We start from the raw sequence: 25,554 nt of genomic DNA, 5'->3' as shown, positions 1-25,554 counted from the left end.
AGATGGGTGATTTTCCAAGTAATTGACATGTTCCACTTGTGCTTTTCCTATCAGCTTTATCTCTTACAAGATCTACATCTGAAAAACCTTCAAGCTTAAAATTGTTAAGACGTGGATATCATAAACCATGGGAAGTAGTCCCAATGAGATATCTAATAATTCATTTTACTGTTGTTAAGTGAGACTCCTTAGGAGCTGATTGGAACCTGGCACACCTACACACACTAAACATTATGTCAGGATGACTGGCAATTAAGTAAACTATTCAATCATTCCACGATATTTTGATTCATCCACCGATTTTCCTTTCTCATATTTGTCAAGAGATATAGTTGGACTCATGGGAGTTCCAAGTGCTTTTGCATTGCTCAATCCAAATTTTTGTATCAGCTCCTTCGTGTACTTTGTCTGACATATAAAGATACATTCATCCGATTGATGCATTTGTAGCCCAATGAAGAAAGTCAGTTCTCCCATAATGCTCATTTCAAACTCATTTTGCATGAAATGTGAGAATTTCTTGCATAGAACTAGATTAACACTTCCAAATATAATATCATCGACATACATTTGAATAGTGAGATTACCTAAAGATGACCTTTTAATAAAGAGAGTAGTATCGAACTTATCTCTTGAGAAGCCATGACTAACCAGAAATAAACTTAGTCTTTCATACCAGGCTCTAGGTGGTTGTTTTAGCCCTTAGAGAACCTTAGTCAACTTAAACACATAGTAAGGAAATTGTGAGTTTTCAGATCCAGAAGGTTGTTTAACATAGACCTCCTTATTAATGAAACTATTTAAAAAATCATTTTTAACGTCCATTTGAAATAATTTAAAACCTTTAAAAGAAACATATGCAAGCAAAGTACGAATTGATTCTAACCGAGCTCATCGGAGTGATGGTTTCGTCATAGTCGACTCCTTCCTGTTGAGAGTAGCCCTGGACGACTAGTCTTGCTTTGTTTCTCAAGACTTTTCCTTCTTCATTCAGCTTATTTCTGAATACCCATTTGGTTCCTATGATTGTTGTGTTTGCTGGTTTGGGTACCAATGTCCAAACTTGATTTTTGTCAAGATGATCAAGTTCTTCTTGCATAGCCTATACCCGGCTTGAGTCTTTCAAAGCTTCATCAACTTTCTTTGTCTCTATTGAGATATGAGTGCAATGTTAGCCTTTTTCATTAGAGCTCCTCTTGTTTTTATCCCATTAGTTGGATTTCCTATAATAAACTTTTGAGGATATTCAGGTTCGGTTCTCCATTCGATTAGTACTGCTTCAATATGTTGAGTAGTTGACTCAATTTGAGATTTAGCATGCTCGATGATAGTTTCATTAGTCGACTGTGGGATTTCATCATTACTGTCAGCAAATTCTTTTGGGTTGATCTGCTCACTAATCTTGGGTTGATTTTTGTTGATCTCTTCATCAGCTGCAAGAACTCCTTTCTCGGCCATAGAGTTATTGTCATCAAAGATAACATGAACTGATTCCTCTACACATAGAGTACGCTTATTATAAATTCTAAAGGATCTACTATTATTAGAGTAACCGAGAAATATACCTTTATCACTTTTTGGATCAAACTTACCAAGATTGTCCTTATCATTATTGTGGACAAAACATTTTTTTCCAAAGGGATAAAATTATCCAATTTTAGGTCTCTTACCTTTTCATAGTTCATATGGAGTCTTCTTCAGAATGGGTCGAATTAAACACCTGTTAAGAATATGACATGATGTGCTGACTGCTTCTGCCTAGAAGTAGTTTGGTAGGGAGTGCTCCAGTATCATGGTTCTAGCCATGTCATGCAGAGTTCTATTTTTACGTTCAACCACTCAATTTTGTTGTGTTGACCTTGGTGCTGAGAAATTATGAGTGTAGCCTTGGTCATTGCAGAATTCCTCAAATGATTTGCTTTCAAATGCTCCCCCATGATCACTCTAAATAGTTGAGATAAGGTACCCCTTTTCTCTTTCTATCTTTTTACAGAAGATCTCAAATTTATTTAGAGCTTCATCTTTGTGAGCCAGAAATATTACCTATATAAAACGCGAGTAGTCATCAACAATAACAAAAGCATACCCTTTTCCTCATATACTGGCAGTTCTAATAGGTCTAAACAAATCCATATGCTATAGCTGAAGAGGTTTGATTGTGGAAACAATATCCTTGGGTCAGAAAGAGTTTCTAGTTCGCTTACCAAGCTGACATGCATCACATACATGATTTCTAGAGTAGTTGAGCTTAGGAACTCCAATGACTAATTCATGCTTGGATAGTTTTTCAATCAAATACATGATATCATAACCAAGATTTTTGTACCAAAGCCAAGGATCACCAATGATGGATGCTAAACAGATATGACTGTCCAGATTATCAATGCAATCTAAAATTTATATATTTTCCTACCTCTTTCCTGGAAGGATGATTTTACTTGATTCGTCTTCAATAGCACACCTAGTTTTCTTGAATTTCATTTCATATCCAGAATCGCATAATTGACTGATGCTTAGCAGATTGTAGTTTATCCCGTCTATAAGATAAAATTTAGTAATACCACATTTATTGTTAAAAGGAACAGTTCCGATACTGATAATATTACTTTTTGAGTCATCGCCAAACTTAACGTTTCCTCCATTGATCTTTGTAACTTCTTTGAAGAGATTTTTGTCGCCTATCATGTGGCTAGAACATGCAATGTCGAGATACCACTTTTCTTTTAAACTTTTCCTGTGGTATTCCTCACTTGTCGCACCACGTGCAATGAAGCAATTTTTAGTTTCTTCTTTACAGTCATCGTCTGATACATCTTCATCAGTCCAGCAGCCAGAGTATTTGTTCAAATTATTTTCCAATATGGTCATAAAGTATAAATTTGCTATTTCTTTATGCTCTGAGCTGTCTTCATCACACCAACTTTCGAAGGATTTGTTCTTGGTAAATCCCCTGGACTTTCCTTTTTAGCTCTGGGCATTTCAGCTTGAATATGGCCATATCTTCCATATTCAAAGCATTTTCCATCATTTTTGTATTGTTCATTGAATAGTCTGGTACTTCTAGATGGTGTTCTTCCCTTTTTCATATTTTTGTATCTCCTCATTAGTCCATTCATATCTCTTGAAACCATGGCAATTGCGTCTCCCAGTGCCTCTGGATCATCATCATTGTCATTTTCGGATCCTTTAGTCGTGGTTTTGAAAGCAACAATTTTTTTCCTGACCACGTTTGTTGAGATGTGTCTTCTTAAAAGCTATAAGGTCTCCACACATTTAATTATAATATAGTTTGTCCAAATCTTGAGATTCAAGTGCAACTACCTTTGTCTGCCACATAGTGGGCACGCTTCTTAGGATTTTTTTGAATTTGTTCACCACTGGAACGTGGTCTACCAAAATCTTTCATATCTCCAATGATTTTACTGAATCGTGCGAACATTTCTTTGATGTATTCATCTTCTTTCATCTCAAAGAGCTCATATTCATGAACAAGCAAATTTATTCTTGTTTCTTTCACTTTGCTCGTTCCTTCATAGGTAACTTCTAGTTTGTCCCACAATTCCTTAGCTATATCACAACTTGAAATATTCTTGTATTTTTCTCCACTGATGGCATTATATAGTAGATTTCGTGCCTTAGAATTGACTTGAATTACAACCATTTGTTCATCAGAATAATCATCTATATCTTCTGGACCAGTGGATGTTTGTCATTCAGCTTTGTTGTCAGACTTTGCTGCTGGAGGGGGATAGTTTTCATTCTTGATCACGTGCCATATTTTGACATTGTAGGACTTTGCGTAAATTTTCGTACACACTTTTCAGTGGGAGAAGTGATGTCCATTAAAATATGGTGGCCTTACTTGATACGTCCCTTCTTGAAATAGTCCACCAACAGTTACTTGAGTTGACATGATCTTTTCTCACTTGCTGTTAAGCAAATATGTGAGACATGTTGTGATACCAATTGAAAGTGCAAGGGGGAGGGGCGAATTATAATTTTTCTTTTCTTTTGCAAGGTAGTTGACTAATTTTCTTTCTAATTTATGTCTAGTCTCCTTGGGTTGCAATGGTGTTCTCTTTCAAGTATTTGAAATCTATTGATACAGGTATGTCGGTGTTGTTATACACCAACAACTTCGTCACGATAATAGAACTTTTCTTGCTTCTTGATACAATGCCTCATCAGTGATTTTTCTCTCTTTCTTCTCCCTAGTTGCACAGTAAATCTAGAATAGACTACAATGCTTATTTAGAGTAGAACAAAAAGATTGATAGTGATTCGATCAAAGTATGTTATTACTTTGCATCTCTTGTTGTATATATATGATTTAAATGTCAATCTTTTAGGCGTGACAGATCCATAGATAGTGGGCAACCCAAGGGAATTGATCCTCAGAATCAATCAAGATTAATTTCTTCCAAGAATAAGATAGAACTTCCTTAACTTGGCATGTTGCTTTCGTGATTCACTTTCCTCTACAAGTCGTTTCTTCCTTGATAATGTGATTGATTATTCTCAATAAATATTCCATACATATTGATTGATAAGCCTTCCATAAATAGATGAAGTTAAATATTTTTTTTCAATGAAGCTCGCAATCACAACATAATTGATTCCTTGATTCTTGCTTCTAGATCTTCAGTAGAATCTTGACTTCTTCGTTATTGTCACCCTTCCATTTTTCCTTCTGGCTTCCTTCTTTGGAATTGTTCTCCTGCAAATAGAAGTGAGTTATTTTCTATCATTAAAATATATATCAAATAGTTTTGAGTATTTGCATTCAGTTTGGTGATTTGTGGTCATGAGTAGCTTCATACGGTATATTATGACTTACGTATATGGTCGGTTTTGGTTTTCGAGTTGTTCAGAATTGATTTGGAAGAATGGTTCTTATTTTAGAAGTTATAAGTTGGAAGAGTTGATCAAAATTAACTTTAGTGTATTTGACCTTAGATTGGAGTTTTGATGGTTCCGTTAGGTCCATATGATTATTTTGGATATGGACGTATGCCTTGATTTGCATTTGGATGTTTCTAGAACGTTTTAGCACTATTTGGCAAAAGTTGGCAACTTAAAGGTTTGGAATGTTCATGAGTTTGACCGGGAGTTGACTTTGAGGATATTGAGTTCGGTTTGTTGATCGGGGAGTTGTAAAAGGTTCATTATGTCATTTGGAATTTTGAGGTGATTCCGAGTTGTTTAGACGTGTTCGACGCAAGTTTGGAAGTTGGAAATTCAAAATTGTTTAATAAGCTTGATTTGGGGTGCGATTCGTGATTTTAATGTTATTATGTGTGATTTGAGGCCTCGAGTAGGTCCGTGTTATGTTTTAGGAATTGTTGGTATGTTCAGACGGGATCTCGAGAGGCTCGGGTGAGTTTTAGACGTGTTTCAGATTATTTTGGAACATGTTGGTTAATACTGATTTTTGGCAGGATCTGGTTTGGTCGCACCTGCAGAACTATTGGTGCAGGTATGGTGTCCACAGATGCGTACAAGTGGGCGCAGAGGTGAAATAAGTCTGGAAAAGGGTAGACCGCATAAGAGAAATGTTAGGCGCATCTGCGGGTCTGCGGGAGCAGATCTTGGATCGCAGAATCGGAATGGCAGATTGGAATGGAGTTTGTGCAGAAGCAAAGTTGCTCGCACCTGCGATGTCGTCGAAGCATAAAGGTGTTTGCAGTTACGGGAGGTCGAGGCTTCAGTGAATTTTGCATAAGCGGAGATCGTGTCGCATAAGCGGCTGATGGTACGCATATGCGAAAATGCTTGGGCAGAACATGATATATTTCAAGGGTTTTTTTATTTTATCACATTTGAAGATTTGGAGAGGATTTTTTCATCACATGGATTGGGGTAAGTATGTTTGATTCGGTTTTGATTATATTTCATGATTCTATCTTCGATTTTGGCATTTGATTGATGATTCCAAAAGAAAAATTGAGGGGTTTTGTCTAAAATCTTCTAAAGTGATTAATTGAGTTATGAACATCGATTCAGAGTCAGATTTGAGTGAAATTAGTATAGTTGGACTCGTATTCGAATGGATTGTCGGGATTTGTGATTTTTGTCGGGTTTTGTGGTGCGCCTGGGTTAATATTTTGGTTGACTTTGAGCATTTGATGTTTTTGAGTTGCTTTTGGGTCGTTCAAAGGTTGATTCGCTCGAGATGGAATTTCTACAGTATTCTTTGGCTTGCTTGGTATTTGATTTGGTTTGTTCGATGTAAGTAACATATCTAAACTTGAATATGTTGGTAGATACCCCTAAGAACTATGATATTTAAGATAGGTTGGAGGTGTTGCACGTGCTAGGTAACGGGTGCATGTGCATGTGCCGAGTTACAATCATGCTTATTTGATATCATGTTTTCTCCACTTGTATGACTACGTGAGTTATTATTCATGCTAGAAATCAAGCCTAGGCTATATGCTTCTTTGTTTGGGACATGATAGGGCTGTGTCGCCATGTTGAGCTATGCCTTAGCCATACTATACAGTCATGATAGTTATATATGCATGTTATATATCTGTCTCTGTGAACTTTTGATATGATCTCTCACTTGTTATTGGTGTTCTTGTACTTGATATAAGTTTGAGCTAAATTTGTGGCACATTGTGAAATGTTGTATAATTGGATTATGTTTCTGTGAGATGTGAGCCATTGAGACTTGAGTTGATTGATGACTGATGTAAACCATAGAGTTGTGTTGTGAGTTATATTGGATCGGGTTGCACACGCAACAGATTGATATTTGGATCGGGTTGCACGCCACAACATGCCATATTGGCTTTTGATTAGCACTTGGGTAAGATCCTCCCCTCCGAAGTCTGACATGCCAGTAGTAGGCAAAGGCACAGTGATTTATACTCATGCTTTGGTGAGGGGATTTTGATCCAGGCATCCATACAGTGCTGAGTGATTGTGTGTGTGATGAAGTGGGGCATTTGAGCCAGGCACCTTAAGTGTGCTGAGAGTGAGTGTACTTAATGATATTACGTGAAATTATTGACTTGACATGTATATTTGATATGTAGGCATAGAGATGTATTTTCCTCATGCTAGATGATAATATGACATTTGATGACTTGACATGTATATTTGACAAGTAGGCATAGCGATGTATTTTCCTCATGCTAGATGGTATATGGCATTTGATGACGTGATATGTGCATTGACATGTAGGCATATAGGTGTACTTTCCTCATGCTAATTGTTAAACGTAAAGTGTTATCTCATGTTGGAAATTGAAAAAATACAGTTCTTTTGATAAACTCATGTTTAATTAATTTTAGTGGTAAGTTTTGGACATGGACTATTATACTTGAAAAGCAATGTCTACTTTTCCGTAAATGTGAACGAGCTGAGCATAATATCTCTTAATTTATTTAATTTTACTATCTCTATTATGTTATTATGAATTGGTATTGGCTATTAGTGTTGGACTCTGACCATCTTCTAAGCTCATAACTACTTTCAATCTGATGTTAGGTTTGTTACTTATTGAGTACATGGGGTCGGTTGAATTCGCACTACACTTCTGCACCTTGAATGCAAATCGTGGAGCTAATACTGATGTGCATGGAGGGAGTTGGTATTGAAGATGTACCTTCTTTTCGGATATAACTGCCACTTTTCCTTGGTAGATTTAGATGTGAATTCTGTTTATGTACCAAACAAATATTGTACTTATGTTTCTTACTAGACTTGTAAATCTTGTCTTAGTAGCTCATGACTTGTACTACTAATCCTTGGATTTTGTATAGAAGTTGAGTTATTTTACTCATTGGCTCTTATTATTCTCATTTGAATTGTGTTGAATGCTATTTGGCTTACCTAGCGGGTTGGGTTAGGTGCCATCACGACTAGATGAATTTTGGGTCGGGACATGACACCAGTTTCTAGGTTATACTGGACAACGTGTATGAAGCTTATTATATATTTTTAAGATCTTCAGTGTTACCTTTATATTAATCTTCTCTTAAAATCTTTAAAATAAATATCTGAGTAGTTAATGTTGACATGCCAAGCAAACGGATGTTAGGCGCGATAATGGCCCCGTGGTTCAGATTTTGGGTCGTGACAGAGCCTTTATTCTCTTGTCTTTCTTTCCTCATTTATTTATTGAGAGTATTTTATGAGAAAGTTGAGTGTTGGGAAACACTTGTGTTAACCCTTTCTTTGGAGTGATCTTGTGAGCTTATTCTCTCGGGGGTATTTGGGATTGATTAGGGTATTTACTCTAGTTGTAAACTCTCTTTTGTACTCTTGTTGATATAGTGTCACGACCCAATTTTCACCATTGGCCATGATGGCGCCTAATGTTGCTGTTAGGCAAGTCAATAATTTAATCAACACGTTAATCAGCTGTTCCGAAATTGTTTTTAAATTAATAGTGAAATAATTAAGAGAAGCAAAATTGCTCTATTTTTATAAAAAAGACCAATATTTTCCTCAAAATCAGAATATGACAAATTTAATACCGAATGTCGTAGCAAAAATACATCCAAGATTAATAGTCAAAGTTCCCAAAACCCAGTGTCACAAGTACATGAGTGTGATGACCCAATATGTCATCTTTAATTTTAAACATTCATTTCTGTGTTCTAAGACCTCGAATAGCACCTTTCAGCATTCATGCACTTGCATGCGCAGTCCGTATATTTTTTCGGAAAGCTTTTATGTGAAAAATTGATAAAATGAGAAATAGTGCCTTAAAACTCACTTAAGTTGATTTCGGTCAACATTTTGAGCAAACGGACCCGGATCAGTATTTTGAGGTCCCAGTGGAACCCTAACGTAATTTAGGACCTCGGAGTATGCCCATAATTTAATTTGGAGGTCCCTAACTAGAGTTATCGCCAATTATAAAAAATTAGAAATTTGAAAGCTTAAAGATTCCAAACTTGACCGTAAATTTGACTTAATCGATAGCAGAGCCGTATTGAGATTTCAAGAGTTGGAATAGCTCCGTTATGTCATTTATGACTTGTGCGCCAAATTTAAAATCATTCCGGATTCATTTAATACGTTTCGGCACGGGTTTTATAAAGTAAAATGTTTGAAACTTATAAGAGTGAATCGATATGTAAATTGTAATTTTCACATTATTTGACGTGATTTGAGACCCCGAGTAAGTACGTATTATATTACGGGACTTGTTGGAATATTTGGACGAGGTCCCGAGAGGCTCGGCTGAGTTTCAGATCATTTTTGTTCAAGAACACGGGTTTGGTTCTGGTGTGTCGCGCCTGCGCAATTTTGGCCGCAGGTGCGTGATCGCTTCTGCGACTTTGAGACCAGGGAACGCAGGTGCGATGCCCGTTTCTGTGGTGCCATGATCAGATATGCAATCTTTCGCGCTTCTGCGGTTCCCTTCGCTCATCTGCTCAGTCGCTTCTGCGACGTGAAGGTTCGCAGATGCGGTCCTCTGCTTGGCTGCCATGTTTCGCAAATGCGAGCTTTGTCTCGCAAATGCGAGTCTATAGATGCGACACTTGTGTCTGCAGATGCAAAAATGCTGGACAGAATACATAAAATCGGGTGCTAGCCATTTTTTCTCATTTTTTAGTTTTAACTCTCGGATTTGGGCGATTTCCAAGGGATTTTTCACAAGTTCAAACTAGGTAAGTGTTCATTATCCTATATTCATTATATTTCATAAATCCATGTCTATATTCATCATTTATTTCGGATTTAAATGGAAGAAAATGGATTTTTTGTAAAACTTTCCAAAAACGAAACTTTAGGATTTGAAAGACAATTCGATGTCGGAATTCGATAATTTTAGTATGGTTGAACTCATATCGGAACGGGTGTCTAGATTACGTAATTTTTCATCGGGTTCCAAAATGTGGGTCCCATGCTAACTTTTGGTTGACATTTCCGAAAATGACTTAAATTAAGTCTCTTTTGAATTGTGAATAATTTCTAAAGCTCAAATTGAATTGTTGGTAAATAAATTGCTAGGTTTGGTTGGTTTCGAGTATAATTCGAAAGGAAAAGTTGTGGTCGAGTGATCACTTGAAATTTGCAAAACAAGGTAAATGTCGTGGTTAACCTTGACTTGAGGGAATAAAACCTTTGAATTATTTGTTACGTGAATTTCATGTGTAGCAACGTATAGGCGAGGTGACGAGTGCCTATATGTCGCCAAATTTATTGTTTGCATATTTATCTGAAAATCATAAATTATTTTATATCATGAATTAATTATTGTATTAATTATTTCTCTGATATTCCTTGCCCAATATTATGTCTTGAATTTATGCCATAATTACTACATGCTTATTTGACTTATGTGTCTTAATTGCTACTTGACATTTGGCATATTAAATATTAAATTGTCTATTTCTTCCTGATTTCTACAATTAATTGTTACTTGTCATTACTTGTCTCCTAAGTAAATCATAATTATTATATGCTTTGTTGCCACATGTTTACGTATTAATTGCTTAATTTATTGAAGTAATTTTACATGAGCGTTGTTAAATTATATTGGGTGAACGAGTTGCACGCCGCAACATAAATCATTTAAGTTTATATTGTTGGATTGGATTGTACGCCGCAATTGAATTTAATTGAAAGATTATATTGTTGGAGAGGGTTGCACGCCTCAACGAAAATTAATTAAAGTATTATATTGGGGGAACGGGTTGCACGCCGCAACAGAATGATTAAAGAAATAATTGGTTATGACTACTGAATTGACTTCAGTTATTGATATGACTTAACTGTCTTACCTCTATTCTTGTTATTATTATTATTATTATTATTATTATTATTATTATTATTATTATTATTATTATTATTATTATTATTATTATTATTATTATTATTATTAGTATTAGTATTATTATTAGTATTATTATTATTATTATTATTATTATTATTATTATTATTATTATTATTATTATTATTATTATTATTATTGCGTACAGGTTAATGTAAGTGACCTACCTTAGCCTCGTCACTATTTCATCGAGGTTAGGCTCGACACTTACAGAGTGCATGAGGTCGGTTGTACTCGTACTACACTCTGCACTTCTTGTGCAGATACCGGAGTTGGTTCCAGCGGTGTACTGTAGATTTGCTCTGATTCAGCTATCAGAGGAGACTTGAGGTATAGTTGCACGATATTCGCAGCTCTGAAGTCCCCTTCTACTTTATCTTAGATGTGTGCTTCCATTCAGACAACTTTATTTTTTATTCAGACCCTTGTTTGTATTATTCTAGAAGCTCGTGCACTTGTGACTCCAGTTCTGGGATGGTATTTAGACATCGTTATTATTTTGGTTTGTGCACTTTAATTCAGACATTATTCCAGTTTCTTGATTTCTTTACTATTTAATTAAAATTAATTATTAAATATGGTTTAAATTATTCTAACGTTGGCTTTCCTAGAAAGTGAAATGTTAGGCGCCATCACGGTCCCGAAGGTGGGAATTTCGGGTTGTGACAAGTTGGTATCGGAGCACTAGGTTACTTAGGTCTGACGAGTCATGATCAAGCTTAGTAGAGTTTGAAGGATCGGTACGGAGACATCTGTACTTATCTTCCATAGTCTATGAAGTTTAGGAACAATATCACTTCTTCTTATTTTGTCGTGCGAATTTTATTCAATCATTGATGATTGAACCATTCTGTTCTTGTTCTCTCGCAGATGGAGAGAACATGTACTGCATCTACCACCGGACAGAAGCCAGAGCCCCCAGTGGAAACTATGACCAGGGGTAGAGGCCGAGGTCGTGCCAGAGGCCGAGGTAGGGGCAGAGGTAGAGCTCAATCTAGAGCTCAAGTAGCAACACCTGTTGTAGAACCTCATGTGGATTTGGAAGCGGAGATTCCAGCTCAGACAGTACCTGTTGGACCAGTCCAGGTCCCGGAAGGATTCATAGCTACTCCAGTACTTCAGGATGCTCTAGTCCATTTAGTGAACCTAATGGAGGGTGTGGCCCAGAATGGTACATTTCCAATGGAACCAGCCATCTCACAGGATGGGGGAGGAGCACAAATTCCCACTACTCCTGCTCCGGAGGAGATAGCTCCCCAGTATCAGGTTCCAGCAGTCTCGACAGTTAGGGTAGTTCAGCCAGTTGTTGCGACACAGGCCGGTGATAGGCCCACCATGTCTTCTGAGGCCTTGTTGATATTGGACAAGTTTACTAAGCTCTTTCCTGTTCACTTCAGTAGTACACCTTCTGACGACCCACAAGATTATCTTGCCCGCTGCCATGAGGTGCTCCGGAATATGGGAATAGTTGAAAGCAACGGGGTCGATTTTGCCGTGTTTCAAATGACTGGTTCTGCCAATGGGTGGTAGAGAGATTATGTACTTGCTAGACCAGCGAATTCACCTGCACTTACCTGGGAGCAGTTCTCACAGCTATTTCTGGAGAAGTTTGTTCCTATTATACTGAGAGAGGAATACCGCAGGCAGTTTAAGCATCTCCAGTAGGGTAGTATGACTGGTACCCAGTATGAGACCCAATTTGTGGACTTAGCACGTGATGCCATCGTCTTACTTCATACTGAAAAGGTGAGAGTGAGGAGATTCATTGATGGACTCACTTATACTATAACGCTTCAGATGGCCAAGAAGAAGAGGAGTGATATTTCCTTCCAGACAGCTGTGAATATTTCTAGGTGAATCGAGTTAGTTCGTGCTTAGGAGAGAGGGCCAGTGTCATATTAGCGGCCCCGTCATTCTGGTAATTTCAGAGGCGCCTCATCTGGAGACATGTTACTTATGGTAGGGGTCATCTTCCTAGGCCATTTTTTCAGCACTTCAGGTATCTCATGGAGCTTCAGGGAGTCACAGTCCTATTATGTCGTACTCTGGGCAGCGAGCATTTAGTGCATATTCAGCTCCTATCAATGGACCACCACTCCAGAGTCACAACAACGGCTATCCGGCCCCTTCGGGTCGGCTTTATGATTCAGCAGGCACAACATCAGAATGGGTGTTATGAGTGTGGGAACATTGGTCACATCAGGAGGTATTGTCCTAGGTTGTCGAGCAACAGATTTCAACAGGACTCTCGTGCCATCATACTGGTACCGGTTACTCCACCGCCTGCGCAGCCAACTAGGGGCAGGGGTCAGACAGCTGGAGGTGGAGGTCAGGTTGTTAGAGGTGGAGGCTAGCCACCTAGGGGCCATCCTACAGATATATCACCGAGTGGTGGGGCCCAGCCCCAATTTTATGATTTTCCATCTAAGCGTGAGGCCGAGTCGTCCGATGCCGTGATCACATGTATTATTCTAGTTTTCCATAGAGATGCTTCAGTTCTATTTGAATGCTTCTATGCACATGTCCACGTTGGTGGGGGATTCTATCGATGTAGATCATGTCTATTGTTCGTGTGTGGTTACTATTGGGGGTCTTGAGACTAGCGTGGATCTTCTATTTCTTGATATGGTAGATTTTATTGTTATCTTTGGAATGGATTGACTGTCACTTTATCATGATGTATTAGACTGTCACGTAAAAACGGTGACCTTAGCCATGTCGGGGTTACCTTGAGTAGAGTGTAAAGGGACTCCTGGCCATTCTACCAGCAAGGTTATATCTTACATGAAAGCTCGACGTATGGTCGAGAAGGGGTGTTTATCTTATTTGGCTTATATCTGCGATCCCAGTGCGGATGTTCCTTCTATGGATTTAGTCCTAGTTGTCCGTGAGTTTCCAGATGTATTTCCTGCAGATTTGTCAGGGATGCCACTCGACATAGATATTAGTTTCTGTATTGATTTGGCTTTGGGCACCTAGCCAATTTCTGTTCCACCATACCATATGGCCCCGCCGGAGCTAAAGGAATTGAAGGAGCAGTTACAAAATTTGCTTGATCAAGGATTTATTAGACCTAGCGTCTCACCCTGGGGTGCACCAGTGTTATTTGTAAAGAAGAAAGATGGTTCAATGCGGATGTGTATAGATTATCGATAGTTGAACAAGGCCACTATCAAGAACAAGTATTCGTTTCCAAGAATCGATGACTTATTCGATAAGATTCAGGGTACTAAGGTGTTTTCAAAGATTGATTTGAGGTTTGGTTACCATCAATTGAAGATTAGGGCATCCGATGTACCTAAAACAGCTTTGCGGACTCGGTGTGGGCATTAAGATTTCCTAGTGATGTCATTTGGTCTGACAAATACCCCAACAACATTTATGAATTTGATGAACAAGGTATTCAAGACCTTTTTTTATTTTTTTAAAGAAAATATACTACTAGGTTATTCCCCTTGTAGCCGTTACATATAATAAATCCCAATTTGGGTAAAACTTACAAAATGTTTAAGTAACCTACAAACAAACAATACAATAAAGAATTGCAATGGCTATTGCTACCAAATACAATGTAGCAGTAGCGATTCAAGACCTATTTGAATTTTTTTGTGGTTGTATTTATTGATGATATCTTGATTTACTCCAGCAGTCGGGGAGCATGAGAAACATATTCAAATTATGCTTCAGACTTTGAAGAATAATCAGTTATATGCTAAATTTTCAAAATGCGAATTTTGGTTAGACTCAGTTGCCTTTTTTGGGGCATGTTGTATTGGCATAAGGCATAAAAATGGATCCTAAGAAGATTGAGGCAGTTTAGAATTGTCCTAGATCTACTTCAGCTACGGAGATCCGGAGTTTCCTGGGTTTGGAAGGTTATTATCGCCGATTCGTGGAGGGGTTTTCATCCATAGCAGCCCCACTGACCAAATTTACCCAGAAGGGTGCCCCATTCAGATGGTCAGACGAGTGTGAGTTGAGCTTTCAGAAGCTCAAGACTGATTTGACTACTACGCAGTGTTGGTATTGCCCATAGGTTCAAGATCTTATACGGTGTATTGTGATGCATCTCACATTAGGTTTGGTGTAATATTAATGCAAGATGGCTGAGTGATTGCATATGCGTCGCGACAGTTGAAGGTTCATAAAAAGAATTACTATGTTCATGGCTTAGAATTGGTAGGCATTGTTCATGTGCTAAAGATTTGGAGGCAGTGTCTCATGTGAGGTATTCACTGATCATTGTAATCTACAGTATCTGTTCAAACAAAAAAATCTCAATTTGAGGCAGAGAAGATGGTTGGAGTTGTTGAAAGACTATGATATCACCATTTTCTATCACCCCGGAAAGGCCAATGTGATGGCCGATGCTTTGAGTAGAAATGTTATGAGTGTGGGCAGCCTTGCGTATATTCCAGTTGGTGAGAGGCCATTATCTGTAGATGTTCAGACTTTGGCCAATAAGTTTGTGAAGTTAGATGTTTCAGAGTCTAGTCGAATTCTATCTTGCACAATCGCTCGGTCTTCCTTGTATGAGCATATCAGAGAGCGATAGTATGATGATCCTCATTTGCTTGTCCTTAAGGACACGGTGGTGCCAAGAAGGTTGTTTTGAGGGAGGATGGAGTTCTGCGAATGCATGGTCGTATTTGTGTGCCTAATATGGATGGGCTTCGGGAATTAATTCTTGAGAAGGCCCACAGTTCTCGGTATTCTATTCATCCGGGTACTGCCAAAATATATCAAGATTTGCGGCAACATTATTGGTGGAGAAGAATGAAAAAGGATATAGTTGCATATGTAGCTCGGTGTATAAATTGTCAACAAGTCAAGTACGAGCATCAAAGACCTGGTGGTTTGCTTCAGAAGTTAGAAATTCCTGAGTGGATGTGGGAGCGTATCACTATGGATTTTGTTGTTGGGTTTCCACGAACTCAGAGAAGGTTTGACGCAGTATGGGTCATTATGGACAGGTTGACCAAGTCAACACATTTCATTCCAGTAGCAGTTACCTATTCTTCAGAGCGGTTAGCGGAGGTTTGCATCCGCGAGATTGTCCGCCTTTACGGTGTGCCTGTGTCTATTATTTCAGATCGAGATACGCAGTTCACCTCGCACTTCTGGAAGGTTGTACAGTGTGAGTTAGGCACGTGGGTTGTGTTGAGTACAACATTTTATCCACAGACAGATGGATAGTTAGAGCGCACTATTCATATATTGAAAGATATGCTTCGCGCTTGTGTTATAGACTTTGGAGATTCTTGGGATTAGTTCTTGCCACTTGAGGAGTTTGCCTATAATAACAACTACCAGTCGAGCATTCAGATGTCTCCGTAGAAGCATTATACGGGAGGCGATGTCGTTCACCAGTTGGCTAGTTTGAACCAAGAGATGCTCGGTTGTTGTGTACCGATTTGGTACAGGATTCCTTGGATAAGGTCAAGATTATTCAAGATCGACTTCGCACAGATCAGTCTAGGAAAAAGAGTTATGCCAACCGCAAAGTTCGTGATGCTGCATTCATGGCAGGAGAAAGAGTATTGCTCCGGGTTTCACCTATGAAAGGTGTAATGATATTCGGAAAGAAGGACAAGTTAAGCCCTAGGTATATCGGGCCCTTTGAAATTCTTGAAAGGGTGGGTGAAGTAGCCTACAGGCTTGTACTACCACCTAGTTTATAAGAAGTTCATCCGGTGTTCCATGTGTCTATGCTCTGGAAATATCATGGTGATCCGTCCCATGTATTAGATTTCAACTCAGTGCAATTGGACAAAGATTTGACTTATGAAGAGGAGTCGGTAGCTATTCTAGCACAACAGGTCCGACAATTGAGGTCTAAGAGTTATCCTTCAGTTCGGGTGAAATGGAGAGTTCAGTCGATTGAAACAGCTACCTGGGAGTCAGAATCGGACATGCGAAATAGATATCCACACCTTTTTACCAGCTCGGGTATTTTTCTAATTCCGTTCGAGGACGAACATTTATTTTAGAGGTGGAGAATGTGATGACCCAATATGTCATATTTAATTTTAAACATTCATTTCTATGTTCTGAGACCTCTAATAGCACCTTTCAACATTCCTCGACTTGCGTGCACAGTCCGTATATGTTTTCAGAAATCTTTTATGAGAAAATTGATAAAAATGAGAAATAGTGCCTTAAAACTCACTTAAGTTGACTTCGGTCGACATTTTGAGCAAATGGACCCAAATTAGTATTTCGATGTCTCAATGGGTCCGTATCTTAATTTGGGACCTGGGCGTATGCCGTGAATATAATTTGGAGGTCCCTAGCTTGAGTTATCGCCAAATATTAAAAATTAGAAGTTTGAAAGCTTAAAAATTCCAAAGTTTGACCGTGAATTTGACTTTATCGATATCAGACCCGGATTGGGATTCCGAGAGATGAAATAGCTCTGTTATGTCATTTATGACTTGTGCGCCAAATTTCAAATCATTCCGGATTCATTTAATACGTTTCGACACAGGTTTTGTAAAGTGAAAAGTTTGAAACTCATAAGTTTAAATCGGTGTATAAATTTTAATTTCCACGTTATTTGGCATGATTTGAGACTCCGAGTAAGTCCGTATTATGTTATGGGACTCGTTGGAATATTCGGACGAGGTCCCGAGAGGCTCGGCTGAGTTTCAAACGAGTTTTGAACCATTTTTATTCAAGAACACAGGTCTGGTTCTGGTGTGTCGCACCTGCGCAATTTTGGACGCATGTGCGTGATCACTTCTGCGGAGGCAGTGTCGCTTCTGTGACTTTGTGTCCAGGGGAGAATCTTCACTTTTGCTAAGCTTGAGACGCAGGTGCGATGCCCGCTTCTGCGGTGCCATGATCGCAGATGCGATCTTTTGCGCTTCTTTGGTTCCCTTCGCGCATCTGCGCAGTAGCTTCAGTGACGTGAAGGTTCGCAGATGCGGTCCTCTGCTTGGCTGCCCTGTTCTGCAAATGCGAGCTTTGTCTCGGAAATGCGAGTCCGTAAATGCAGAACTTGTGTTCGCAGATGCGAAAATGCTAGACAGAATACATAAAATCTGGTGTTAGCCATATTTACTTATTTTTGAGTTTTAAGTCTTGGATTTGGGCGATTACAAAGGGAATTTTCACAAGTTCGAACTAGGTAAGTGTTCCTTATCCTATATTGATTATATTTCATAAATCCATGTCTATATTCATTGTTTATTTCGTATTTATATGGAAGAAATTGGATTTTTTGTAAAACTTTCCAAAAATGGAAATTTAGGATTTCAAAGACAATCTGATGTCGGAATTCGATAATATTAGTATGGTTGAACTCGTATCGGAACGGGTGTCCGGATTCCGTGATTTTTCATCGGGTTCCGAAAAGTGGGCCCCATGTTGACTTTTGGTTGACTTTTCCGAAAATGACTTAAATTAAGTCTCTTTGAATTGTGAATAATTTCTAAAGCTCAAATTGAATTGTTGGTAAATAAATTTCTAACTTTGGTTGGTTTGGAGAATAATTCGAAAGGAAAAGTTGCGGTTGAGTGATCACTTGAAATTTGCAAAACAAGGTAAGTGTCGTGGTTAATCTTGACTTAAGGGAATATAACCCTTGATTTATTTCTCACATGAATTTCATGTGTAGCGATATATAGGCGAGGTGACGAGTGCCTATACGTCGTCAAATTTATTATTTGCATATTTATCTGAAAATTATGAATTATTTTAAATCATGAACTAATTATTGTATTAATTATTTCTCTCGTATTCCTTGCCCAATATTATGTCTTGAATTTATGCCATAATTACTACATGCTAATTTGACTTATGTGTCTTAATAGCTACTTGACATTTAACATATTAAATATTAAATTGCCTATTTCTCCCTGATTTCTATAATTAATTGTTACCTATCATTACTTGTCTCCTAAATAAATCATAATTATTGTACGCTTTGTTGCCACATATTTACGTATTAATTGCTGAATTTATTGAAGAAATTTTACATGAGTGTTGTTAAATTATATTGGGGGAATGGGTTGCACGCCGCAACGAAAATCATTTAAGTTTATATTGTTGGAGCGAGTTGCACGCCGCAACGGAATTTAATTGAAAGATTATATTGTTGGAGCGGGTTACACGCCGCAACGAAAATTAATTGAAGGATTATATTGGGGGAACGGGTTGCACGCCGCGACAGAATGATAAAAGAAATAATTGGTTATGACTGCCGAATTGACTTCAGTTATTGATATGATTTAACTGTCATACCTATATTCCTGTTATTATTATTATTATTGCGTATAAGTTAATGTAAGCGACCTGCCTTAGCCTCGTCACTACTTCATCGAGGTTAGGCTCGACACTTACATAGTACATGGGGTCGATTGTACTCATACTACACTCTACACTTCTTGTGCAGATACCGGAGTTGGTCCCAACGGCGTACTATAGATTTGCTCAGATTCAGCTATCAGAGGAGACTTGAGGTATAGTTGCACGACGTTCGCAACTCTGAAATCCCCTTCTACTTTATCTTAGTTGTGTGCTTCCTTTCAGACAACTTTCTTTTTTATTCAGACTCTTGTTTGTATTATTCTAGAAGCTCGTGCACTTGTAACTCCAGTTTTGGGATGGTATTTAGACATCATTATTATTTTGGTTTGTTCACTTTAATTCAAACATTATTCCAGTTGCTTGGTTTCTTTACTATTTAATTAAAATGAATTATTAAAAATGGTTTAAATTATTCTAACGTTGGCATGCCTAGCAAGTGAAATGTTAGGCGCCATCACGGTCCCAGAGGTGGGAATTTCGGGTCGTGACAATGAGCCTCTACTAGAATATACAATACTACTGCAATAACTGTCCAGAAAAGAAGTTAGACAGAATGCAATAATGAATAAGAAGGGGACTCTGTGTGTAGATTGTAATATGGAATGCAGCTCACCACAAAGTCTCCTCAACAGTTGCGCCTACGCGCCTGTGTGACCACCAAATGTACCCATCTCAGCACCTGCACAATTAGGGCAGAAGTATAGTATGAGTACGTAAATCAACGCGTACCCAGTAAATATCTAGCCTAACCCCGAAGAAGTAGTGACGAGAGATCAGCATCGACACTTACTAGTGGTCCAATAATCAAGTATAATGAAAGTAGACAGGTATGAAGCATAGCAAGTAAAAACAACAAAGCAGATGTATGTGTATAACACGATCCTCACAGAAGAGTAAATACTAAGTCCTTAAATACTAGATACTACCTTGCATGTCTTACATAACAATGAATACCAAATAAAGTGTCACGTCCCAAGTCAGAAAGACTCATAAGTACGCTGACTCCTTATCAAATATTATGCACGATTCTGTCGAGGTTGTACGACCGGTCCCAAGTATAGTGTACACTGTGGAGGTCATATGCCCCATCCGTGGATGCATCGCATAATACTGTCGAGGTCGTACGACCCGATTCATAATAGTACTGCTGAGGCATTCAGTCTGATCCTATAGGAATAGTGAAAACTTTAACGGGTCACTGGCCCCACTCACGAATATATGTATGAGTTATGAAATTTAAAAAACTTTCGGAAAAATACGTACAATGTGGGAGAAATCCGTAAAAGTATAATTTCCACGACTAATCAAGTAGTGCGTCAAGTATCAAAAATAGAAGAGTTTGATATTCTACGGACACTCGTCACCTCATATATGCATACCTCCCATAACAAATATCATGTAACAAATATAACACATACGAGGTATTCCCTCTTACAAGGTTAGACATGAGACTTATATCACTCTGAAATTCGATAACCGGCTCCAACACCTCTCTAAAACCTCAGACCAATGCCAAAGATCTAAAATTAGTCAAAGAACGTGCAAACTAATCAAAATATACTCAAAGATAATTTAACAATTAGAAACAATTCCTAACTCCACACGAAGAGCTAACAAAGTCAATTCCCAGGCCCACTTGTCCAGATTCCAAAAATTCTCGAAGATAAATATTACAAATAGCACCACGAACTATAATATATAATTTATTCCCAATTCCATGTCCAATTTCGTGCTCAAAACTCAAAAATAACATTTTTAGGTTTTGTTCCAAAATTCCACAAATTTCACTAATTTTCACGTTTAAATCCATATTGTCACGACCTAAAATTCCACCTTAAGGATGATGGCACATAGTCTCAAAGACTAGGTAAGCCTAACACATGCTGAGAATTTAGCAGAATAACGACTAAGCTATTTTTTCAAACTGATAAATAACATTAGAAAGCCAAAATGGAACAATTGTTATACAAATCCCAAAAACTGGTAGTACATAGTCATAAGCTCTACTCAGTCACAAGCGCTACTGAGAGTAACTAATTAAAGTAAGCAGTAATGAAGTAAAGCTCCAGAAGGTGACTCCGAGGCTTACGAGCATAATGGCAGGTATACCTTGGAGTCTCCGTAGCAAACCTCCAACAGCTAGCTAACGGATGACATGTTCAGAGGTACCTGGATCTGCACAAAAATTTGCAGAAGCATTACTCAGTACGTATCAAGACTAACCTCAGTGGAGTAGTGACGAAGTTCAAGTTCAAGCATATAAATATAAAGCTAACAGTAGAAAGAACATCAATATAAGACTAATAACAGAAGGAATATTAATATAAAACTAACAACGGGATAACAGAAACAACAAGCGGCCACAAGAAGTAAACAGGTGATAAAGCAGCAAAATAATCACAACACGGTTAAAACATGAATGAAACCAATTAAGGAAAACAAATGACAATTCAATTAATCAGGTCGTTCCACCACATGATTTACAACAAGAAACTTTCCCGAGGCACCACACCTCATAATCACAAATCATAGCCACAATCATGTTTCTTACACACATGGCACCTCGTGCCCACATTACCATTCACCCTCGCACGGCAAAGTCCACGTGCCACCATGTACACCGAATCTGTGTCTATTACATATAAAATGTTTCAGAGATTTATTTAAATAAAATAAGGCATATTAATAATTTTGAATAAAGTGAAGCGTCAAATGAAATAATGAGTTTATATTAGGAATCAAAATAAAGTAAAATAGAATACAATTTATACAAAGTAGAGTATCAAACGGGAAAATGAGTTTAATTTAGAAATCAAATAAGGTAAGGTAAAATAATATTTTTAAATAAAGTAAAATATCGAATAAGTTAACGAATTAAATGTAGAATCATTTAAAGTAAAGCGTGATAACAATTTAAATATAGTAAAGCACCGAGTGAGATGACGAGTTTTATCTTAAGAATCACATAAAGTAAAGCATATTAACAATTTCTTTATTTAAAACCATTATACTACCAACAATTCAACAGAATATGAGATGATGACTTCACGCAAGTAAATTCCTCTTGACAATCAATTCACCCAGTAACAACAGAGGCACAAATTGACACATTAAAGTAACACAGTAAATCACGTAGAATGCATGACTCACACAAGAAGTCACAATCGTTCCAACACAAAGATAACAACAAATAACAAAATACAATCAAATACAAGTGAAATGATTTAAGGGAAAAACAATAACCATTCAAATCAACAAGCCGTTCCAACATAGAATGTACAACAAGAATCACACTGAGGTATCGCATCTCATATCACATTTCACAAGTCACGATCACAATCTTCCTTTTATCGCCGCGTGAGCCTTGCACTTATTTTTAAAAATATTTTTTTCGAAATAGATTCACGCGCTTTAGCCCATTTATCTTACCGCGTGGCTTCAAGTAATTCCCTTACTAGCAACACGCGTTTAAATCCTATCTCGTCGCATGCACATCAATATCACAATATAATAATCAACTCGCACCACATTTGCCCATATGCCACAATATTACCAAAATTAATAATACCAATGTCATCACAACACATAGCACATGGCTCAACCACAGTGTGTACAAGAATCACAATAACAACAAATGAATGATAAATAACTCAACAAGGAAAGGTATTCCAATAACCAACAATTTCAACCACAAACGTGTTAATAGATCTCAAAAACTACAATGTCAGTAACTCAACGATGAAGGTATTTCCATGAAATGGAAACTTCAAATTCTAATGCATAGCATAAGCCTAACAATGAAAGAGATAGCATGAAATAACAACTATGACTAAATGCATGAGAATAACTCAATAATAGAACATGTAACATCAACTACTAATAAATGCATAAAAGAGTGACCACGACAATAGGAACTAGAACATGTACTAACAACTTCAATTAAAGGATGTAAGAATAAACCTGACAAGGAACTATAGAAAAATTAGTAACAACTTCAATGAAATGCTTATAAGTAAACTAAGAGTCTAAACCAGTCAACTTTCATATATAAGCTCGTGTACACACTCATCACCTTATGTATACGTCTTCCCCATAGTTCAAATAGTACAATCAACCCAAATCCTAAGGGGTAGTTCTTCCACACAAAGTTAGGCTAGATACTTACCTCAATTAAGCCAAATCAACACTCAAAAAATAGCTTTTCTTTTTAATTCACCTTCGCACGGTCCAAATCTAACCAAAAATGACTTAATAATATTAAATAATGCAAGAGGAAACAATTTCAATAAATAAAGTCATGATCTTTAACTACAATAAAAAAGTTAACCCAAAAGTCAACCCCGGGCCTGCACCTCGGAATAAAAAAGTCATCCAATTCTGACCTCAAACCAGTGTTCAAATCATCATTTTATGTTTTAGGAAAGTTTTTACTAAAATCCCCAATTTCTCCAATTCAAATCATTAATCAAACATTAAAATCGAAGTTGGAATCATGAAATATAAAGAAATCCGAGTGAAAAATACTTACCCCAATCCATGTGGTAAAAATCCTCTCCAAAATCGCCCAAAACCGAGCTCTAGATCCCAAAATGTGATGAAATAATCAAACATTCGATATATATAAAATATGCCCAGGAAATCCGCATCTGGGGACAAATAGTCGCACTTGCAACATCGCACTTGCGTTCCCATTTCGTACCTGCGCACAAGCTGACTCATACCATATATCGCATCTGCGAATCCTTAGCCATATTTGTGGCACCGCAGGTGCGATCCACATCTCGCAGAAGCGCGCCCGCATCTACACCAATACCTCCGCAAAAGTGAAAATCCCTTGGACACCTCCTCTTCGCAGAATTGATCACTCCATTGCATAAGCGAGTCCGCACCTGCGGCCAAAACTGCACAGGTGCGAAGAACCAATACCAGAACTGCCCAACATGATAAAAATTATCCGAAACTCATTAGAAACACACCCCAGCCCCTCGGAACCCCGTACGAACATACCAACAAACCCTAAAACATAACACAAACCTACTCAAGGACTTAAATCACACATAACAACATCAAAACCACGAATCGTACCTCAAATCAAACGTAATGAAATTTTAAACTTTGACTTCCAAAACTCTTGCCGAACCACATCAAATCAACTCGGAATGACCTCGAATTTTGTACACAGGTTCAAAATGGAATAACGAACTTATTCCAACTCCCGGAACAATAATCCAAACTCGATATCATCAAATTCAACTCCAGGTCAGACTTATGAACCTTCCAAACCTTCAAATTTTTAACTTTCACCAATTATGGCCAAAACCTTCTAGAAGCATCCAAATAAAAATCCGGGCATACTCCCAAGTCCAAAATCATCATCCAGACCTAACATAACTATAAAGACACTGATCCGAGGTCAAATACATAAAAGTCAAACTTAGTCAACTCTTTCAACTTTAAGCTTCCAAAATTGGAATCATTCTTCCAAATAAATTCCGAACCAATTGAAAACCAAAACCAACGATAAGCCATAATATACCATATGAATCTACTAAAGACCTAAAACCACCGAACGAAGTGCTAATGTCCAAAACCGTTGGTTGGATTGTTATACATATATAATCTGTGTATTTAGCTCACGATGAGTAGAGATCACTTACATTGCAATAGATGATAAAAATGCCCTTCAAACTTTCCCCAAATCACCTCAACAAGAGAGAAATTGAATAAAATGAGATCAACCCCCGAGCTCACTATTATAAGATTCTGTATGCCCTTCATCGCGTTCGCAGGCCACTGGTCGCATTTGCGAAGGCCTACCTGCCCAACGCTTCACATTCGCGAGCTACCCCTGCGTTCGCGATGACCAAATTCCCTCATCCATGCCCTCCTTCGCGTTTGCGGTCGCCCTACCGTGTTCGTGAAAGGCAATTTGCCAGCCCCTATTCCTCGGGTTTACGTCTCCCATGTCATGTTCGCGTAGGGAAAAATCCCATGGCCCCGGTTCCTTCTCCCTATTCGTGGCTCCTCTATTGTGTTCGCTTAGCACAAACATCCAGTATCCAAATCATTCATCGCGAACGAGTGGTCCCTAGTGCGTTCGCGAAGAACAACATAAGAACCAACAACTAGCAGTATCAAAACACACCATCATGATCTGAAACCACCCCGAAACATACCCGAGGCCCGCGGGACCCCGTCCAATGATTCAAACCAGTCAAAATACCTTATCCAAACATATCCAAAGGCTCAAAAATCCACGAATAACATCAAAAGCAAGAATCGACGATCAAAATGCATCTCTTAACTTTTAAACTTTCAAACTTTACCGAACACGTTTGAATCACACTTAGACATTCCGGATTACAACCAAGCTTCACACACAATTTCCAATTAACTAAATAAACCTATCCAATGTCCTGGAACACAGCTGGGGTCTGATAACACAAAAG

The 25,554-nt window shown here is 38.0% G+C and overlaps 1 protein-coding gene across 1 annotated transcript; it reads right to left on the bottom strand.

The window, feature by feature from the left end:
* Positions 1 to 261: 261 nt before the first annotated feature.
* On the bottom strand, positions 262 to 570 carry LOC138903080 (uncharacterized mitochondrial protein AtMg00810-like). The gene has a single exon (XM_070190995.1). The coding sequence runs from the start codon at positions 568 to 570 to the stop codon at positions 262 to 264; it is 309 nt and encodes a 102-aa protein (XP_070047096.1).
* Between the last annotated feature and the right edge of the window lie 24,984 nt (positions 571 to 25,554).

Source organism: Nicotiana tomentosiformis, chromosome 12, assembly GCF_000390325.3.
Source record: "Nicotiana tomentosiformis chromosome 12, ASM39032v3, whole genome shotgun sequence".
Classification (NCBI taxonomy): Eukaryota; Viridiplantae; Streptophyta; class Magnoliopsida; order Solanales; family Solanaceae; genus Nicotiana; species Nicotiana tomentosiformis.
This window is presented reverse-complemented; position numbering and strand designations above follow the sequence as displayed.